Here is a 21,970-nt window from a genome sequence, read left to right as displayed (position 1 = left end):
TTGCTCAACATGGCTTGCTTCCTTATAGAAGAACCTAAAACCACAGCCAGGGGTGGCGCCCACAGTGGGCTGGGCCTTCCCACACTGACCACTAGTTAAGAAAATGCCTTACAGGCTCACCTACAGCCTACAGCCCCATCTTAGGGAGGCATTTTCTCAATTGAGGCCCCCTCCTCTCTGATGACTCTAGTTTGTGTCAAGTTGACAGAAAACTAGCCAGCACAACCTGTATTCTTGGGTCTTTCAGTGGTCTCAGAGCTCTGCCAGGAGCCATACTAGAGATCTCACCAGACATGATGGAAACTGTCCTTTTGGAAATATAGGTATCACCTCCACCATGTCTTGGGTCCCCCAGTCCAGACCCCTATCTAATCCTCACCAAGAATAAACCCCTAGTTTCTGCCAAAGTACAGAAATTTTAGCATCTGATCTACATGGACCCGAGTGAGGAATGTAGTATCTCCCTTCCTCTGAAAAGAACTTTCCATCTTGCTCTGAACAAGCTAAGTAGGTTTCTGTCCTGTCTGCTGAGTAGGTTTCCACCAATCCTGTCCCCCATCCTTCTCTTTCCCAGTTTACAGTATCTGACTGATACTGACTCCATCCTGTCCCCCTAAGCTGAGAATGTTTGTGTCTTTTTCACACCCTCGACCATGGCTTCAGTGCAGTTGCAAGATGGACCCTGTCATCTTTCTGTTTCTGGTAGCCCTCCCCCAGGTCACTCCCTCTCTGGTTCCCATCTGGACCCAGGGCAGCATTTGAAGTTACCGTCATTCTATACTCACCACAGTTCAGCCCATTCTCTCCTCTGCAGATAGAATGATCCAGAGTGAAAGTGCTGGAAGGAAGTATCTGGCCCTTCCTTTGCAAATGTACTTACTAGCTGGCAATGGTAACCTCTGCAATTCCCTGAATAGATGCACTTCCTCTCTTCATGTGTCCCTGTCCTGCTGTCCCCGTCAACCCCACCCCTTGTCCTTAGGTCGGTCTTCCAGAGCCTTGAATGGTTTACCATAATTGCTCACCAGGCTAACTCTTAACACAGTCTCTGAACCTCAGCTCTGGTGATGCCTTCTCTAGGGCAAGTGCCTAATAATCCCCAGGAGAGAGTGTGGATGGGGGCAGCTTGAGAGCAGGGAAGAAGAAAGGGCCAGTGAGGAATCCCTGGAGCAGAGATGACCATAAATGGAAGGCTGATGCTGTTGGACATCTAACTAAAAATTCCCTTGTTTTTTATGGTGTTCTTGTACCATTTTTGTCTCCCAGATGGCCTTCAAGATTGCAGATTTGGTAGTCTCTTCCATGCTCGTGGAGAAAGCTTGGTGACCATGGCAAAGGGACAGGGGAATCAAGTCTCCATCCTTGCATGTGTGATAGGAATTCCATTTCATTTTGTTGCATTTATTTTGTTGTGGTAAGGATGGAATCCAGGGCTTTGTACATGTTCGTCCAGTGCTCCGGCACTGAGCTAATCCCCTTGCCCTGTTGAAAAAGTTTTTAATCAAAGGAAACTACTATGATGGATATTAAACTATTTTATTTATTTAGACATGAAGGGAAAAGCAGAACCAGTTAGAAGAATTTTTGAGAATTTTGTCTACTAATGTAAACAACACTGTGAGAAAATGTAGAGGAAAGAATAAACCCATTAATAATCTCACCTCTGTAATATCCATTTTTTTTCTTTTTATGTCCTGTGCTTTTAAAAAATTCTTTGCCCATTACAACTTTCCATGAGGTTTTAAGGTTTTACTCATAGGGTTCAAGTAATTTTGTGTCTTGATTTACAAGGTGGTACATGATTTTCATATTTATCCCTATTAACTCTCATCTTTTTGTAAGGGAGATCCTGATTGTTGTCTTAATCAGCAGTTAAGGACTCATGGCCCTTTATTAGGAAGGCAAGTCAGTGGAGTAGAGTGTCACTGTAGTTTACTACCCCACCCCCAAATCAGACCATGATTATATAAGGACATTTGAGAGATGGAATTGCTGGGGGTGGGATCAGAAGGGCAGCCTTTGGAAAAGGAAGTATGATTACATCAGAGGCCAAGCCCATGACCTTGAACATACTAATCTCGCTTCAGCTAAGCTGTCTGGGATAACAGTGAAAACAAAATCTAAAACCACAGACTGTATCAAGCTTTGGAGTCTGAAGAATTAGTACCAACAAGTTTTAAGGCATAGTAGCAAAAGAGGCACTGTGGATGCAGAGATAGGGAAGGGTACAATTCATTAAGACACACTAAGAAGCTGGAGTTTGGGCTTGTTGCAGGCAAAAGGGACTGTGCCAATGAATTACTCAAGGTGAAAGGAGCTGAATGAGGGAATCCTCTCCCAGCTTGGCAACAGTTCAGGCATAGTTCACATTTTCTCCCCAGGGAACAGGGTAACAAAGAGTCCCAAAGAAGCATGTTCCTGTGTTACCTGAGTACTTTGTGAGTGTTAAAAGACCTTGGTATGAGTTCTCCTGTATAGTCTGAAGCCCGATTAGTAATTTGTGGAAAAGAACATTAGGAAGGTAATCTTCCATTTACAAGTTACTAGTAAACAGGTTCATGAAAAGTTTGAGGTGCCCATGAGAATTCCTCTTTAATGATCTTAAGCAAAATGGTAAGCCACATCAACTAAACAATTTTTAAACATCTTGTATGGTATAAATGTACTGCCTCTCCTTTTACATGCAGAAAAACAAGGCCCTTTCCATAAGACACCAGTGATCTAGCAGTTTGTGTCTGGATCCTAGCATTATTTCCTGTGTGTGATTAAAGTGTGTGTGTGTGTGTGTGTGTGTGTGTGTGTGTGTGTGTGTGTCTGTCTGTCTGTCTGTCTGTGTGTGTCTGTGTCTGTGTGTCTGTGTGTGTGTGTGTGTGTCTGTGTGTGTGGTGGTGGTGGTGGTGGTGGTGGTGGTGGTGGTGGTGGTGGTGGTAGTGGAGATACTGTTCTCCAGTTTCTTGTCTCTGCTCATTTGCCGGTGGGGAGGCCCATTTCCAATACAGCTTTAACAAAGAGCACTGCATGTCTCGAGGATTCTACCTGTCCAGATCATGCGCAGTCTTTGCCTTGACTCTGTATCAACTTTTTACAGAAGATTCCTTAGATGTTTCCCATGAAGGGATCTCTCTCTCTCTCTCTCTCTCTCTCTCTCTCCCTCCCTCCCTCCCTCCCTCCCTCTCTCTCTCTCTCCTTCCCTCCCTCCCTCCCTCCCTCCCCCTCTTTCTCCCTCCCTTCTTTTCCTTCCTTTCTTTCATTTTCTCCCTTTATTGAAAAAAGATTTTTTTCTGTCACATAACACATCCTGTTTACCGTTTCTCCTCCCTCTACTCCTCCCAGTTTCTCCTTCCCTTCCCTCCCATCTGGACCCACACCCTTTCTGTCTCTAGAAAAAACAAACAGGCTTCTGTGGGATAATAATAAATTATAATAAAATAAAACAAAAACTAAGACATCAGACCTGGACAAAACAAACAGAAAGAAAAGAACCCAAGCTAAGGCACAAGAAACAGAGACCCACTCGTTTTCATAATCAGGAATCCTGTAAAAACACTAAACTAAAAGCTATAACATATATTTAAAGGACCTATAGGGTAAAAAGAGAGAAGAATATATAAAAATAAAATAAAATAGAGAATAAAAAAACATAAGATAAAATTTTAAAAAAGAAAAGTCCTGACAGGACATTATGGGACAAAGAACCTCCAAAGATGCCCTTGAGTCCATTTTCTGCTGTTCATCTGCTGCTAGGCACACAGCCTGCCCTTAAGAGTCCTTAGTTTTCCCAATAAGACTCCCATGGAGGGAGCAACTTTCATTTGCAAGTGGCTATCAGTTGGAGGGAATCTGCTTTCTTAAGATGTAATTTTCCTTCCGCTTCCCATCATTATTTGGAGTTTTCTTGACATAGCAGTATGTTATTACAGATTTTTTTGGGTGATTGTGTCATTTTACATGAATTAGTTTTGTCTTCCCAATTAATTAACTTGAAAGCAATCCCCAGGGTTCCCCTACCTGGTTTTCTGATATTGACTATTGGGAATTTGGACTGTGGAAATTGCTCTTGGTGGTTTGTTCAGTCTTACTTATTTGAGACAGGCTCGTGTATTGAAGCTTGGCCTTGAACTTACCAAACAGCCAAGAATGACTCTAAACTTCTGCTGTTCTTGCCTCCACCTCTTGATTTCTGGGTTGTAAACATGTGCTGTCCCTAGTTTATGAGGCACTGACATCAAACTGAAGATCTTTGTAGGTAAACACTCTGCTCTGAGCTACATCTCCAGCCTGGATTCTTACTGAGTTACTTATTCATTTAACCAGTGTTTATTGCACACTCACCACGTGGGAGGCAGGTCCCTGAGAACAGAAGGATGAACAAGATGGATGCACCCTGTACTATACAGCAAAATCAGTTCCACTGAGAAAGTTTTTATTATCTCTGTGGCTTCTCAGAAAACTCAACTAATTTGGTCATAGGAAACTCAGATTTCTTGGGACAGATGTTTTGTCTTCTGAAGAACTTTGATGAAGGTAAAGATTAACTGATTCCCCAGGTAATGGGAAAACAAAGAGTCCCAAAGAAGCATGTTCCTTTGTGACCTGAGTACTTTGTGAGTGCTATAAGGTCTTGGCATGAGTTCTCCTGTTATAGTTTGAAGCCTGATTAGTAGTTTGGGGAAAAGAACATTGAGAAAGCAATCTTCCATTTATAAGTTACTAATTTATATTGTAACTTTGAACTCAGGTAACAATAAATACAAGTCTCAGAGAAAACATGAAAACACACACACACACACACACACACACACACACACACACACACACACACAATGAAACCAGGTTATTTGAAGGAAACTGAGTGAAACTCAGGGAGCTCATCAGCCTTGAGTCAATTTCCTGGGTCTTGTCAGCCTCCTTCCTGAGTTGTCCTGGAACTCACTCTGTAGACCAGGATCCGCTTACCTCTGCCTCCTCAGTGCTGGGATAAAAAACATTAGGGGGGGAATGTTTCAATCTGGAGGACACAGCTACACAAACAAACACAACCAAAAACCAGTCCTTTTTACAGACTGTTGATTCCTGGCAGACCTGTTGGTGATAGCACCAACTGCGTAGTTCATCTACAACACTCTCAATGTGCGGTGAAGAGTTTCCAAGCAATAAAGGCAGCGTCACAACGGCAGCAAGCCTGCCTCTCACACTCCCATGACTACCATGTAACTTCCCCCTCTAAGTACTCAAAATTGCTAAATACGAGTTTGGGAACAGAAATATATTTCTATGTTAAGAGTTTAAAGTTAGGCCAGGCCATTATGGTTATAGTGGCACATACCTTTAATCCTAGCAGGAGGCAGAGGCAGGAATCTCTGTGAGTCTGAGATCAGCCCAGTCTATACTATACAAACAAGGCTATATATAGTCAGACCTTGTCTGAGATCTTTATCTATATCTATGTATCTATGTATTTATCTCTATATCCATATCTCTATCTATACACATAGATAGATAGATAGATAGATAGATAGATAGATAGATAGATAGATATGAAGAGAGAGAAAGAGAGAGACTGTATTTCATATGCAGAGTGTTAATGGGAGAGCCCAGCTGCCTGTCAGATAAAATTTCAGTTGATATAACTGAGGGAACCTCTTGATTCTGAGTCTAGGCTGATGTAGGGAGACTAAGCTATGTGTTAGCAGTTAATTTAATCTCTCTCTTTCTGTGTGTGTATAATTTATAAACTAGAGACAGTGATAACTTACTAAAACAAAACAAGGTTTTTCTTTCTTTCCCTTTTTTGTTCCTTTTGTTGTTGTTGTTGTTGTTGTTGTTGTTGTTGTTTTCAAGATGGATTTTTCTGTGTAGCCTTAGTTGTCCTGAAACTCACTCTGTAGACCAGGCTGGCATTAAACTCAGAGATTCTCCTGCCTCTGCCTCCCCAGTGCTGGGATAAAAAGCGTCCCCACAACATCCTGCTAAAACAAAGCAGTCATAACAGTTTACTGTAATGCAGGTTCTATGAATGTGGTAGCTCAGAATACCCTGCTCTGTACACTCTCTCTGGGGTTGGTGCTATCTTTGGAGAGAATGGCTAACTTAAGCAACAGAAAGTAAAAATCCCAGATAAACAGTCTTCATCACTTACTCTGTCCAAAATCACATTTGCTGCCCAGATAAGTCTTTATTACATGTCTATATGAGATAACATGAATTGGTCATTGGCCTGCTGCCTTGTAATGGTGAGAAAGAGCAGGCAACATGGTGGTCCCATGGGATGATTTATTCAAGCTATGGAAAAACCTGGGTTGCCTTGCTTCTCAGGAGAGGAGAACCCCTCTGGGTCTGATGAAATAGTGTTCCCATTAAGGATCTTTGATGTTCTTCTTTTGCTAATCAACATTAAGGTAGTATTGTAGTGCTATTCTTTTTCTTAGCATCTAGTAAAATAAAGATGCATCTTACAAAGGATTAAGTCTTCCATGACATTAAATATGATGATTGTCCCTATATTATTCTCCATCCAGATTTCAACTTGTCCCAGTCACCTCCCTCTGTACTGCAATGGCAGCACATGACAGTGTTGTGAGGTCATAGCCAGGATGGAGGATCCACTCTAACTTACTCTTGGCAGTGAGCTCACATGCCTCTCAAGGGAGCTTCCTTCCGAAAGCTCCACCATTATTCTCTCACTTGGCTCCTGTTCCTTTCTCAAGGGCCCTGACTTTTTCAAGGGCTCCAACCAGAGGAAACAGTCTACCGAGTGCTCAAGGACATCTGACAGCCAACACCCCAACTTTAACGCAGCTCACACCTGCCCAGTCTCTGTTTCTCATTGCGCCTCTCATTTCAACCCGGTGCCAAAGAGTCATTAATGGAGACTTAGATGGCAACTTGCTGCAACACAGTTTGAGACATATCTAGTCTCTTTAGTTTTACCTCTAAGGGATTTAGGGCATAAAATTGTCCTGGCTGGGGCTTCCCTGTTTCCTTTCCCAACCCTTTCCTTCAGATCTTCAGTGAGGGCTAAAACATTACATAAAACAAGTTTACATAACAGCACCCATACCACATAATCACATATTATGGTTGGTGATAAAGAAAAAAATAAGCACTTCACATAGCATGACTCTCTCAAAAGAATTTAAATTACAAACCTAAGCTGAAACCTCTTGGCTTTTACTAGAGTTACAGAACTGATAATGTCCAACTGGGAGTTGTAAATTACCATGTTCAGAGCCACCGCGTGACTCTTAATCAAACCCTCCTGCTACTTAATCTCAGGTGCAATCATTCTTGATAATTGGCAGGTGACGTTTTCATAGGCAGTCACAGTATATTTATACACATATGAGTTTAAGCGGTGCCCTCCGTCCTGTTGACTGAAGAAGTGAAGAATCATTCTAGCTTTTGAAAGCTGAAAACTTTGGCTGCTACTGTCATATTCCTGGGGAGTGGCTTGGGGAGAGGGAAAACGCTGTTATAATAGCCTGCCTGGGGTCTGTTTTGGAATGTGCGAAAAGGGCTGTGAGTTCTTCCCACTTTATAGATTATGTCTGTTGAGAAAGGTTTGTGATCCAGATTTTGCTTCTGAAACACCAGAAGCCTGGGAATGTTAGATAAATGAGCCCAGTATTCAAAAGTGGGTTTAGAGCCTGTATTTCTAATGTTTACCCTGAGTCCATGGACTTTCTCCACAAAACACCACCAATGAATTCCACATCTGATGAAAGGAGATTGGCTTCAGTATGACAAACTCTGACTGTGTCAGGCCTCTTATTGTAGGTGAGATTGTGACCTGAAATGAACAGCTGTGTAAGCCAGGACACTCATTAAACTCGGGTGGCTGACAAGAAATGTTATACCTCACACTGCTTCCTTAGCGCCCTGGATGCTGAAAACCAAATCTCCTTGACAGGGTGTTGCAAAGATGTTCCAATAAAGATGTTTTGTTTCTGGGGGATGGCGTAACTATGCAGCCTGACCAGCAAATGCCACACAGCCCTGACCAATGACTCATGGGCTCAACTGTGAGATCTTGCGTCAGTTTCAAAATATCATTTATAATTACCTGAGCCAAACAGTCAAGGGCTTATCACAACTCATTATACTATCTTGGCTCTCTTCTAATTTTATCTTTATTTTTTTTAAGAAAAAGACAATGTATTGTAGATATCTACATTAAAAACATTTTTATATAATAAAGGTTTCCTAAGTTAATGTTGAAGTGTTTTGAAGTGAGATTTTTTTTTTTTTTTTAAACATAGGATCTCTAGCCAGGCTGACCTCAAACCCCCTACGTAGGAAGGATGACCTTGAACTTCTGATCTTCTTGTCTCTAGAGTGCAGGAATTATGAGTATGTACCACAATACCCAGTTTATGTGGTGTCAGCGCTTGAACAGAAGAATTTGTGTGTGCTAAGCATGCTACCACTGAACTACATGCCCAGCCCTAGAAGTTAGTGTGAAAAAAAAAAAAAAAAATCTCCGTAGAGTAAAAGTAACCCTGCCCCCCAAGGAAAACAAACCTTTAAAGATTATTATTGTACAATTTTATATCCTTCTCTCCCTCTTTTCTTTTCTTTCCTTTTTCCCTTGTCTTTTTGAGATAGGGGCTTAGATATAGTTTAGCAGGACCCTGAACTCTGTATCCTCTTGCCTTCTGCCTGTATCCAGGATGTTGGAATCATGATCCTGGGCCACCACACACTATTGCCTTTGTATGTAAACATAAAATAGTAATGGGGCAGGAGAGATGGCTTGGCTTGTTAAGAACACTTATTGCTTTTGCAGAGAGCCAGGGGTTTGGTCCCTAGTAGCCAAAATGCAAATCACAATGGTCTGAAACTCCAGCTCCGGGGGATCCATCACCTCTCCTGGTCTCCCAGGGCACTGTCAGTAGGTACACACACACACACACACACACACACACACCACATTTAAAAAATTTAAAGATAGTGGTAATGCTACAGTGAATTTCTCTCTCTGTTTTATACTCTTAACAGCAAGCTAATTAGAAGAGAGAGAAGGGAGGAAACCGCAGTGTCTTCTGTGGACATAGTAAAATGAAGACGAAGAACACTTAGTTCTAAACCAAAGAGATAACACCCTGAGCTTAGGTGTCCCTTGTCAGCTGTCGTTACTGAGTGTCACCACTAAAAATAGTTTCTCTTAATCATGGTAGACGGTGAATTGTATTCCACACTACATTCTATAGTGTAAAATGCCGTGCCTTTTACATTCTGACCTTTACATTAAATAAGGATGTAGGTCCATTTTTAATCTCTGCAAATAAAATCTTTACTCAGCAACACTCCTAGTGTGTGTGGTCAGGTGAAGGTGTCAGTATTTTATCAGACCACTTGCTCTTTTGTGATACTGCTGACAGCCAGGCCTCTTTATGTCATGAGCATAGCCAATAGATAGGGTCACCAGCAGGCCAAACAAAAGAGAGCTAAGCAAGCTTCAGGTCTGACAGGCACGTGGGAGGGGCGTTGACTTAGAAAATTTTAAGGAGCCAGAGCTCAGAGCCTTAATGGTGAAGGAAGCAGAAAGGTCCGGAGGCGTGTGGGCCGTAGCCAATTATTTACAGGGTGCAGCTTTGCTTGGAGACATTTTAGGAGCGGGTTGGGTTGTGGGCGTCCGGGAAAGAAGGTGCATTGTCACAAGGTGTATGTTTGGTGGGGCAGGTGGCATGGCGGGACGGAGGGGCACCTCCAGAGCCTGCTAGGCACCTCACCCATCCCATTCCCTCCCGTTCTCCGCCCCGCCCCCATCTCCACCCACCCTTCTCAGGTTTCTCTGGGAGTCGCCATGGCAACGGACGCTGGCTTTGGAGCTCAAGATTCTCTGAGCTTGGCGTCAGCAGTTAGGTGGTGGCTGCAGACACAGCCCAGCGGGCATGGCCGAGGCTGAGCCTGAGAACACAGAGGACCCAAGGTTGAAGACCCAAGGATGCCGGAAGATTCTCGAGACCCTCGAAGTGGCTATCGAACAATTCCAATATAACCCCAGGTGACCTGCCCACTGTGCCCACGTCCCCCGGAGCAGGCCCACAGCCTCCTGGCCTTTGATTTTCTAAGTAAATCATAGGCTAACAGCTCAGACTCAGGTCTGGATTCCAGTCGTGCTCAGCTTCTCACCAGGCCCTGACTTAGCCGGTTTACTTCTCTATGCCTCTATTATACCTGAGCTGGGAAACAGGACAGCGGCCAATTGTGCCTACTCATCACAGACAACAAGGCGTGTTAAATGTGTTCACCTAGGTACAGTCTAGAAGAGAGCCATACAGAAATGGTACGAGGCTGCTTTACAGCTTTTAAACACAAATTTCTTTGGGAATTCTGGAAGCTGGAAGTCCAAGAACTGAGCATTGTTTTGGTGTCTGGTGGTGGGACCAGCAGGGGTCTGTCTCCCAACTTCCCCACTCTCTACTGCCACAACCTTGGCTTTTAATAAAGATACAGTCCTATTACCGAGGCTCCCACACCATGACCTGTCCTCTCTCTTGACCCTGCCTCTGGAAGCCATCACTTTGGAAAGTAGGACATTGGCATGGGTTTTCTTAGAACCGGAGCACCCCGCAAAACACGGAGACAGTGAGCCATACACCGTTGCTAATGGAGTCATTATTTCAGGGTCCTTGGGTTTCATCCCTTCCTCTTGGGATCCTCTGACCTCAGCCCTACTGTTGTTATTTGGATAATGTAGAGTGGATGTTTCTGAGGGAACGTTTTTGGTGTTTTTTGTTTTTGTTGTTTTTTTTTTCTTAAAACACTTTTTCAAAGTAGGAAGCACATAGCCCTGGGTTAACTGCTACAAGATGCAATTCCATGCAGAGGCCTCAGGGAGACAGACAATTGGTTCCAGGCAAGGCCAATACCTAGGTAGCTCCAGGTTGTGGTGGGGTTTGGGGGAGGATTGACTATAATGGGTCTGACCCAGTGACACAGTCCTGCTGAGCTCAGCCTCCCTAGTGCAACTGTATTAAATAATAGGTATGTTAGTCAGACCGAGTCAGGGAACACACAGACCCCGATAAAGCTGCCAAAAGCACATATCCCAGGCAGCTCTTGGCAGACACCAGTGGAATGCTGTGTCTAACCTGTTCCCAAGACTCCTCCCTCTCTCTTCTGGATTCCTTGACATTCCACAGTGGAATAAGTCCCCAACAAAACATTCCAGCCAGATTCAAGGGACTGAATGACGGACCTCTGCCAAGCACAGTACTAACATGCATTGATTGAACCAAGGAACTGCTAATGCCCATAACAATTTGTCTTCACCCCAAGACTCAGGGAGCTAGGTTGGAGCTCTGAAATGAGTGGGAGGGAGAAGCTGACCACTGTCTGACACCCAGGGATCTGGGCATAGCCGCGTTAGGCCCCAGGACGCCAGCAGTTCACAGCCTTGGTGAAGTAGACATTCTAGTTAGGAAGCAATGCCAAACTAGTTAATCAGTAACCACATAGTAAGTCAGACAGCATTTACACGTGAAAGAAGAAAGAGAAATGAAGGGTAGCAGAGGAAATTGTGTGTGCATGTTACACCACCCCCCCCAAGTCACCAAGTGGAAAGGGGGAATTGTAATTTTAGATATGGCTGTCAGGAAAGGCTTCACTGTGAGAACACGAAAAAGAAAACTGCAGGAGGAGCCAGGCTGACAAACCAGTAGACAAAATCCTGACTGGAAGTGCAAGAAATGCAAAGCAGGGAGTCTGGGTCTAGAATAGCAAGGAGGCCAGTGGGACTCTAACATAGAGAAATGGGGTGAGGCACAAGAGAGATGGCCACATTCCAGGGGTCTTAGATCACCATAAAGACTTCAGCTCTTATTTCAAAAGGGATAGGAAGCCAAGAGGGTATTCTGATATTCTCTGACTTATCTATCTATGGGATTGTTCTACTGTTTTGATACTGGACTCGAACAGGGACAAGGACACAAGTGGGGAAACCAGTTAGGTTTATAATATCTATCAAGGAGGATGGCCATGGGTGTAACATGAATCTTAAAGCATTCTTATTAATAAGAACAAACCCAAGGCAGGCTATTGGGGTGATTGCTGGAAGATCAGAGAAGCAGAACAAGCCACAGCTATCTCACCTTGCTAGTTCCTCAGGTGATCCTTTTTCCTCAGGCTGGAAGCTTCTGAGTCCTCATCCCACTGGCTCTCAGCTGAACTGTGCTGCTCCAAAGCCTGAATACTTCTCCAGTTATGCCTAACTACATGCTTTACTAAACCTGGTGCCTGGTTTTCACGTCTTATGTATCTTTCTACTTTCTGTATTACTCCCTGGGATTAAAGGCTGGGTTTCTGGGATTAAAGGCATGGGTCACCATGCTTAGCAGTTTCTAAAGTGGCCTTGAACACACAGTGATCCACCAGGCTCTGCCTCCCAAGTGCTGGGATTAAAGGTGTGTACCACCACCACCCAACTTCTGTTATGGCTTACTCTTCCCATTTTTTAGCCACCATTTTTGGCTTTGTTCTAGTGGCTGTCTGTTCTCTGACCCTAGATAAGTTTATTTCGGGGAACACACAATATTTCAGGGAACACAATCCCACCACACATGGGGACTGGGTAAGCACTTGGCTATGAGGGCCTGAGTTTGTATTCTAGCCATATAAGCAAATCTGTAAGCCCAGCACTGGGGGAGCAGGGCAGGTGAGTCCCAGGTGCTCACGGCCAGCCAGTCTAACTGATACAGCTAGAAGCCTGAATTCAACAAGTGGTCCTATCCCCCCACAAAATAAGGAGGAAGACACTCAACGCTGACTTCTGACTTCCACATGCACACACTTGCAGACAAGTGCATGGGTGCACCCATTTCCATGCTCACGCATAAGCAGATAACACAGCTCATGGAAGTGGTGGTCTTAGAGGAAGATGGTTATGGGGAAACAGGAGGCAGTCCTTGGAGAAGCTGAAGATGTGATCAGATTCTTCCTACTCATTAAAAAGGGGGGTTGGTCAAGTTTACTGATGGACTGCTCACACATAGGACAGGTGTTCTTGAGGTTTCTGACCTGAGGAGTTAGAAATATGAGTTTGCCATTAACTTAGTTGGGAAAGGGCATGTGGGGAACAGGATGGGGGTAACGTGATAAGCTCGCCTTGGGAAACAATGTCAGCAGTGACTGTCAAGCATCTGTTTAAGCAGGTCAGTAGTAAGGTCTGAAGGCGGGAAGAGGGGTCCAGCTTGGTATATCAATTTGGAAATAATTTGTAAAAGGATTCTGTGTTAAGTAAACTATGAGATTTCATGAGATCAGCCAGAAAATACATAAATAACAGAAAACAATAAAAGGATATTTTCCTTAAATAACATTGAGACATTCACCACAGTGAAAATTTAGCACCTCTAATGTCATCTTCATTGAGTAATTCATTAGCCAGCATTTGTTAGGATGGACTATTCTAGGGCTCAGTGGGATGTGTTGCTGCAGTCTATTAATAAATATTCATGGATCTATTTTGTATAAGTTAGCATATTAATTTTGTGTCTAATTTATTTAACATAATTGTTATCTCCCAAGACCATGCTTTATGCATAATGAGCAACCTATTATTTGGGAGGACTGCACAGACTATAAATAAGGACTGTGTAGGAACCACTTCACTAGGTCTTGGGATGTGGGCTTCCGTTCTAGGCAGAGCAGTTAACATCTAAAATTAGAGCTACTTCAAATTGGAAGAGAAGCTGAAGAATGAACCTTCATATTTTATTTAGATTCTGGGTGAGCCAGATCTTTCTAAATCAATCATACAGGAAGTTAAGACTGGGGGGAGCCTTACAATGCCAGTTCTGTCCCCCACCCCTGGCTTGCAATTTTGGATGAGCTATTTACCTTTGTTGAACTTCAGTTTCCACATCTTTGAAACAAGATGTTGGAAAATGACTGGAAGAAGAAAAAGTGTAGATTGACGCATATATACCTTAACGAAGCCTCTGCGGCAAGCTACTCTATAAATAGGTGTATTGTTTTTAAACATTTCAGAGGGTTTATTTGTAAAATTATGTATTTTATCACTGTCCTGATACAGTAACAGAAGGAATAACCAAACATAACCTGGAAAAATGTATTGATAATAAAAACTATCCACACACACAAAATTGTCCACATTCTATAAACCTACAGCTCAAATAAAGTGTGTGTGTGGGGGGGGGGTTGCCTAAAATAGGAAGGAATAAAATAACATAAATGTTCAAGCCTAATGGAAAATGAAGTTGAATAGCGGGGGGGGGGGGGGGGGGCACTTAGCACTGGGGGGGGTGCTGTAAAGAATTACAGCTCTGGACTGGAGGAATAAATAGAGGTCTAAACATACAGTGCGCAGGCTACAGAGAAACAGGGTACGTTAGGGTGATGGGTTCTATCTGTTATATTGGTGTAGCACCCAAGGTTTAGACAATTTAGAATACCCCCAAATGCTGAAGACTGCAATAAATACCTATTTGGAGACATCATGGGAGACACTAAAAGGTCCAGGCTACTAGTGGCAGAGAATCTTGGCAGAGGTTGTAAGCAGAGCTGGTCTGCAGGGATAGCTTGCCCACTGGTTAAGGAACACTAAAAGGTGCAGTCAGGCCAAGCTCCTTACTGAGCCAGGAAAGCCTTTTGTTATTTGGGCTGCTGTGTTTTTCAGTTGATCTTTACCACTGGGCATGGGAATACTAAAAGGCGTTTCACAGAACCCATGGGTTGCACAGAGAGAGCCCTCCTTGACTCTCCACTCTGGCAATTGCCCAAGCATCCCTTGATAATCAGATTCCCATCACATCAGGCAGTAGAGGGATCCCTTTCTTACACCGTTGGTTCTGTGGCCTAAGGGTCACAGAACAGCCAGGTTTCAACGTAGTCACCGTTTCTTACAGGGATGTTTATAGCCCGTCTCTATTCTTCAAAGTTCATCCATAAAACTCTTCCCAAGATGCTCTCACCACCAATCTTTTGCCTTCCTGGCCATGCATGAGCTTTTTAGTGACTGCTCATGAATTAATCTAGATAGCTACTCCAGGCCCTTCACCTGAAGTACAAAGAACATTTTCCTGAAATTCTGTCATCATTTCTAAGAGTTGCTTTTCTCCTATATTTTTGCAAAGCATTTAAAAATATGTTTAATTTTGATTGTCTAACTTATTCATTTCTACAGTGCAGGGTAATACTATAGTTAATCTTACATGTCAGGATACTTTATTGGTGTTTTTCATAAATTCTTTTTCAGAGTTGGCTATAGATTTCATGGGGCAGAGCCTTAAACATTGATTATTATTTCATTGATCTCTGTAAGTTGGTCTTAAGGGGAATATTCAATACCGGCTGGTCTCAAATGCGCTATTGTATTTCGGTCCTCAGTGCTGGGATTACAGGTGGGTGCCACCACACTCACGGGTCTTTCTGGGGCAAGCGCTTGTCAGGGACTGTTTGAAACATCACCCTGCTCAGTCACTAACAGATTTCCCGTCACTGTTCCTGCACCTTGGTGGACAACATACAATGCCAGGGCCAGAAACAAGTGACCCCATCAAGGCAGCATCCTGAGCCTCATTTCCATTTGTGTTGAGTGCCCCATCTCACCTCCAGTTCCCACAGAGGTGGCGTGAAAGACCCATGGTATATATCTACGTGCAGGGAGTTCACACTCAAGGAGAGGTTCCCAGGGATTGTGAGCCACTGTTTTATAAAATTAACTTATAATTTTTGTGTATGTGTTTGTAGAAGTGTTTTGCCTTCATGTATGTAAGGGTCCTGTGTGTGTACCTGGTGCCTAGGGAGGTCAGCAGATACAACCAACTCCCCTGGAGCTAAAGTTACTACTAATGGGTTTTAGTAGCCACATGCGTCCTGGGAACCAAACCAGGGTCCTCAGCAAGACCATGCAGCATTTTTATCTACCAAGCATCTCTCCAGCCTGGCCACTATTGCTTCCTAGTAGGGGAAAGATGTTACCTCATTCTTCAAGGATACTCTCTGAAAACATAACTTAGAAGGGGCCTGCAGAAAGACTTCTCCTTTTTGGCATTTGTCAGTGAGGAAAAACACACAAGCTCCTAAACGGAACTAAAATAAACCTAAAACACAGTTTCTTTTGGGGGAAAAAAAATTCAGAAATCTTAATTAGCATCAGATGCTTCTATCTACCTAGCTACTGCTGAAGATAAGGGTTTTTTTTATCATAATATTGATGTGTATGGAAGCACAATTGCAAATTTAGTGAAATTCATTGAAAATCATTATTCTGAGTATTAAGTTTTAAATTTCAAATTAGCTTTTCATAGTTGAATACTGCCATGTAAAACATTTCATAGTTTTCTTCAAACATGATGAACAAATTGTGATATTTGAAAACCTGGAAGTTGACTATGCATGGTGGTGCATGCCTTTAATCCCAACACTTGGGGGCCAGAAACAGGTGGATCTTTTTGAGATAGAGGCCACCCCGGTCTACATAGTAAGTTCTAGAACAGCCAGAACTACATAATAGAAAGACCCTTTCTGAGAGAGAGAAAGAGAGGGAGAGAGAAAGAGAGACAGAGAGAGAAACAAAAGAAGAAAAGAAAGAAGATGATGGCAGCATTATCACCACAATGCCCCCCTCGGCACAATACCAACACTCTTCCTTGAGAGCTTATTGTGTAGAAGTACCACACCAAAGTGATTCTACAATTAACACACTTGTCTATCAATGATCCTACAGACATTGCATGCACTATTGCTACCCATAAGAAGAAACTGGGGCATGCTGCAGAGATTAAGAGAACTGACTGCTCTTCCAGAGAACTGGGTTTGATTGCCAGTATCCATGAATAGGCTCACAACTGTAACTCCAGTTCCAGGGGACCAGACATCCTTTTCAGTCTCTTTCAGAACTAAGTAGATACACAGTACACAAATATACATGAAGGCAAAACACCCATACACATAGCAAAAAAAAAAAAAAAAATACAAGAGGAAATCAAGGCAAGGAAAAGTTAACTAATTTCCCTGAAGTCACGTGGTTACAGTGTCCATTAGGGTGTTTCCACTAGGGTTGGCAGAAACTGCCAACCAGAGACACATATTATGTGACAATCCAGAGGTGTGGCAGGTTTCAGAACTTGCTAGTTCCCTGGCAGAGGCATCTACAGCTCTGCCACTGCACAAGAAGAGAGGGAAGGCCACAGTGCCCCTGGCAGGTCTGCCTCTGCTGCTCAGCAGAGGAGTAAGAGAAATGCCTATTCTACCAGAGCCTCTGCTTCTACTGGATTTCCTTGGCTCGTTTACATGCTTGCATCCATCCTTTCTTTCCTCCCTTACCCCCACCCCCACCCCTCTGCTGACATTTTAGAAACAAAAGGTTGTGGTAAGTTTGATCAAATTGATGGGTACATGCAGAAAATGAGCTTGCTTCTAGCTTTTGAAGATGCTGGTCCGTGTAGAGCTGTGGAAGGAGTATGCAAAGGCTGGCCCCTGGCCCCCAGATGCTTCAGGGGTAGAGTTTGATGGTCAGTTACAGGACAGTTATCATCTAAAGTAGGGCTCAAGCTTTCTGGCTTTAGAGCCTTGTTAGGGTTTCTTCCACGTGTTGACAACCTCAAAGAGCTTTGGTTTGCATTCATCGTATCTATTGATAGTTGTTGAAGTCAAAATTAAAAAGTAGAAATTAAATGCATATTATAATAACTCCTTTAGCATAGTGATAAAAAAGTCATGTGTCAATATAAATAACAAACTTTAAAGAAAAGGTAACCATATTTTTCAGAACCCCAATTTTAAGGTGGAAGGTGTCACTGTTTTTGCAAATCTTTTTTATGCCTGGCTTGAAGGCAGGCAGCAGATTCATCCCAGTCACTTCTGTGTTCCAACAGTCACACAGCTGTGAAACACAACAATGGACTTTTGTGAGAGAATCCTAGGGAAAATGAAAAATTCCTACCATTACTATGAAAAACTAAGTTTCCTCCTACAGATTGCCCCACAGAGTGTTCTGGAGCCCCAAGGGTTCTCAGGTCACACCAGGAGAATCTCCATCTTGATTTGCTTCTGTTAGATATGCCCATGCATAAATTATAAACGTCTCCAGCAATAACACAGGATAAGAAACTAAGATAATAGACTTAAGTACATCAGAAAAGTGGAAAAAACACACAGAGGTTAGGGTGCCACAGTGTAGGGAGTCTGACAACCAGGCCAAATCCAACTCGTATGACCAGATGTTCCAGAAGTTTCTTTCTTGAGTAGTCTCTTGAGGTTCTGTAAATATAATTGAATTTACCTCACAATATGTGTCCTTACCTTTTACTAAGGAAATTTAATATCTCTATTCTGTTTCCAGACTTACTATTTCAGAAGATTTAAAGGTTGGCTTTTTCACTTCAGATCATGCTACTCAGACAGATTGCAGTGAAATTTTGCCATTGAAAGATTTGACTCAATCAACAGAGAAGTTAATACAGGTAAATCTAAGCATAACTTCTAAAATAATTTTTTGTGTTGTTTGTCTTTATAGGGTAATTTTTTGTTTGAGGAGGGGTTAGTGTATTAGAGATCAAACTCAGTGTCTCATGAATGTTATAAAAAGCACTTATCCCTGAACAACATCCCTACACATGTGGTTTTATACGTCTTTTATTGGCAAAACGGAAGTAATTGAGATTTTTCTCAAAATATTAAGGTCTTTGGTAAACTGAGCAGAATGACCGCTGTATTCTTTTTAATCCTTAAAGATTGAATTGTTAATTTTGTGTACATGTGTGTTTTGTCTGTGTAACACATGTGTGCCTGGTGCTCCCAAAGGTCAGAAGAAGGGATAAGTGCTCTGGAACTGCAGTTACAGATGGTTGTAAGTTACCATGTGGGTGCTGGGACCTGAACCCAGTCCTCGGCAAGAGCAATAAATAGGTGTTCTCAGCCACTGAGCCTTTGCCCCAGGCCCCAGCTGTACTTTATAATTTCTATTCTTTTTACATCTGTGAATATTTTCTGCTTATGACATACTAAGAAAAGTAGAAAGTATTTTACCTACAGATAAATGAAGACAATGAGATACTAAATAACTTTCTAATGGTTTAGCTTGGTCAAATCATATCATTTCCCTTGGATCTTTTGAGATTGAAAAAGAATAGAGTATTTCATAAATAAGATACTGAGTTATTAAGACTACTACATGAATTGGAATACTGCTACATATTGTCTCAGGTGCCTCATTTTTATTTTTTCACCTATTTGAAAATCATTCCATATCTATACATAAAAATCTTCCACATAGTTGAATACAGTAGCACATGACTGGAATCCAAGTTAATCAGGAAGCTGAGACAGGAGAATCGCTTGTTTGAGGCCAACCTGGGCAACTTCATGAAACAATGTATCAAAAATCAAATTAAAAATTTTTAAAAGGGAATAAAAACAAAACCAAAATCAACTGGGAAGGAAATGTAGTGAGATAGAGTGCTTGTCCAGCTTGTGCAAAGTCCTGGGTTCAATACCCAGTGTCTGCTTTATTCCACAGCTATGGCACAAGATGTGCATCATATATTTTCTATTACTGTATTGATAGACATTTTGATAGTTTCTAATCTTTCTCTGTGATGAATAATCCTGCATGGACTCAAGTGCCAGTAAATCTGTGGCGTAAATTCTTAAAAGGGAATTTGTGAGTCAGAGGGTACATACGTGAGTCACTTTGAAGGGCATTGCCAAGTTGCCCTGCTGAAAGACTGTACCAATTTACATTGCTAAGAACTTTTGAAGATGTCGCCTTGCCACGTTTGTCAATTTATTGTCTTCTTTTAGAATGACATTTTCTGGCAGTATCTTTATAATGTTCTTCCTCAGTAGCTAGGTTTTAGTCAGGAGGATTTAGATGGCAGTGGTGTGGGAGCTTTGGGAACCTTCTTTGAGACACAATTCACAAACACTGGCTTGCCTACTCTTGCCTCCTCTTCTACTTCCTCCTTCCCACACCCTTCTCTGTCTTCTGCCCCAGGATTTTATTTATTCTAATCATATCTCCAAGTTCTCACCTGTAAACAGTGTAGTCACACTAACATTTCATTTTCTTAATGTTTCATGATGGAGATTAAATTCCAACATAAGTTTTTGGAAGGAACAGGCCATACTCAAACCATACCACTCCACTAGCATTTCTTAGTTTTGAAATCAGACACCATTTTGAAAACCTAGACACAGTGAGAGAGAATTATTGGACTTCTCCAATAAACCATATCTGAGAGATAATCTTCAAAGGTAAGCCAAGTACCAGGTCAAACGCCCTGAACCAAGGAATATGCTGGAATATTGGCACCCAAGACCCTATCCTCTATAGTGATTAACAATTTTTATTTTGTAGATGATTACATCACTTCAGGTGGATTTTGGATTCCTCAAAGATTTGGTTCAACTGAAGTTTGAGGACCGACTTAAAGAGGAGTCTTGGAAAATTGTCAGTGTGCTTAATGACAGGATTTCAGAAATGAAAAAATATTATCGACAGGTAGGTGCTCTCTCGTTTTCTCTGCCACATGAATTGACCCTGTGTTGGATGTGTATGGGTTTGAATGCAGTCACTTATCAGAGCAACTGCAGTTATGTAAGACATGTCTCAGGAGCTAATACTATCAGGAACTTAGGTGAACACTTCATGTGTGACCTCAGTAATCCTCATATTTACCTTGTACAGTTGGTATGATTATTACTTATAGGGAAACAGGTTAATTGGCTCACAATTACCAGTCAGGCAGCAGAACTTTAGATTCTCTGCCAGATGCTTGCTCTTGAACATTTTTTTAAAACAGTACTTTTGTTTAGTTTTCAATAATTTCATGCATATATACAATGTATTTAATCATATCTATCCCAACTCCTTTCTCCAACTCCCCCAGACCTCCCAACATATACCCAGCCACCCTACTTCCATGTCTTTTTTTTTAATAATCCACTCAGTTCACCTAGCGCAGCCTGCATGAACATGTGCAGCATATCAGTGGCCATAGAGCCAAAGAAAAATGGCTTCCTTCCCCCAGCATCCACCAATTATCAATAGCTCCTTAGCTAGGGCTGAAACCTCATGAACACCTCCCATTCCACATTGGAATTTTTGACTGGCTTGAAATAACTCTGGTCTTGTTTAGGTAACCATAGCTACTACAGATCCATGACATGGTGGCCACATCTCAACCAGAAAAAAAAGCATCTCACAGCAGCCCTTCTCCATTCTCCAGTGCTTACACTCTTTCAGCTCCCTCTTTGGCAGGTTCCCTGAGCTTTCTAGGGAGGAGGTAATACAGATATCTTATTTACGGCTGAACATTTACTTATTATCATCACTTCAACCCCTTGTAAGTCTCTGCACTGACTGCTGCCACTAAGAAAAGAAACCTCTGACCAAGGCTGAGAGCATCACTAATTTGGGCTATACAATAAATGCCCTTATTTGTTAGGCCATTGGGGCTTTTTAAAAATGTCTAACAGTAGTAGTAGGTTACCCACCTCTAGGGCCTATGACCTCCTGAGCCATGTGGTTTCTTTATACTCAAATTTTATTTTATTATTTTGTGTATATGGGTGTTTTCCTATGGGTATGTCTGCTCCCTGAGTGTAGTGTCTGGTGTCTATACAGGAGAGGGTGTTGGATCCACTGGAACTGGAGTTAGAGATTTTGTGAGCATCTTGGTGGGTTTTAGGAATCAAACCTTGGTCCTCTGGAAAAGCAACCAGTACCCTTAAGCACTGAGCCATCTCTTCAGCCACAAGTCCTTGGCTTTTGATCAGGATTATGGTACCTGGCATGAATTCTCTCCTGTGGAACAGGCTTCAAATCCAATAAGAAAACAATTGATTACCCACATAGCATCTGTGCTGTGATTACAGCCAGAGTCACATCTTGCCTGGAAGGTCAGTGTTACACCTGCAGGGTCTACCACTGGGTAAGTCTACTGATGACTTTGGCCCCCAAGTGGCCTGCACAGTATGAAAGATAACCTGCAGGGAACAA

The 21,970-nt window shown here is 42.4% G+C and overlaps 1 protein-coding gene across 1 annotated transcript in view; it reads left to right on the top strand.

The window, feature by feature from the left end:
• Positions 1 to 9,893: 9,893 nt before the first annotated feature.
• The window catches only part of C5H10orf67 (chromosome 5 C10orf67 homolog), a 112,040-nt gene continuing 99,963 nt past the window's right edge, over positions 9,894 to 21,970 (top strand). The window contains exons 1-3 of the mRNA XM_036188878.1: positions 9,894 to 10,006; positions 18,311 to 18,431; positions 20,327 to 20,470. Of these exons, the coding sequence (XP_036044771.1) occupies positions 9,894 to 10,006; positions 18,311 to 18,431; positions 20,327 to 20,470 (378 nt within the window). The remainder of the gene's footprint in view (positions 10,007 to 18,310; positions 18,432 to 20,326; positions 20,471 to 21,970) is intronic.

This window comes from Onychomys torridus, chromosome 5 (genome assembly GCF_903995425.1).
Source record: "Onychomys torridus chromosome 5, mOncTor1.1, whole genome shotgun sequence".
Lineage (NCBI taxonomy): Eukaryota > Metazoa > Chordata > Mammalia > Rodentia > Cricetidae > Onychomys > Onychomys torridus.
The sequence above is the reverse complement of the archived record's forward strand: the minus strand, read 5'-3'. Positions and strand labels throughout refer to the sequence as shown.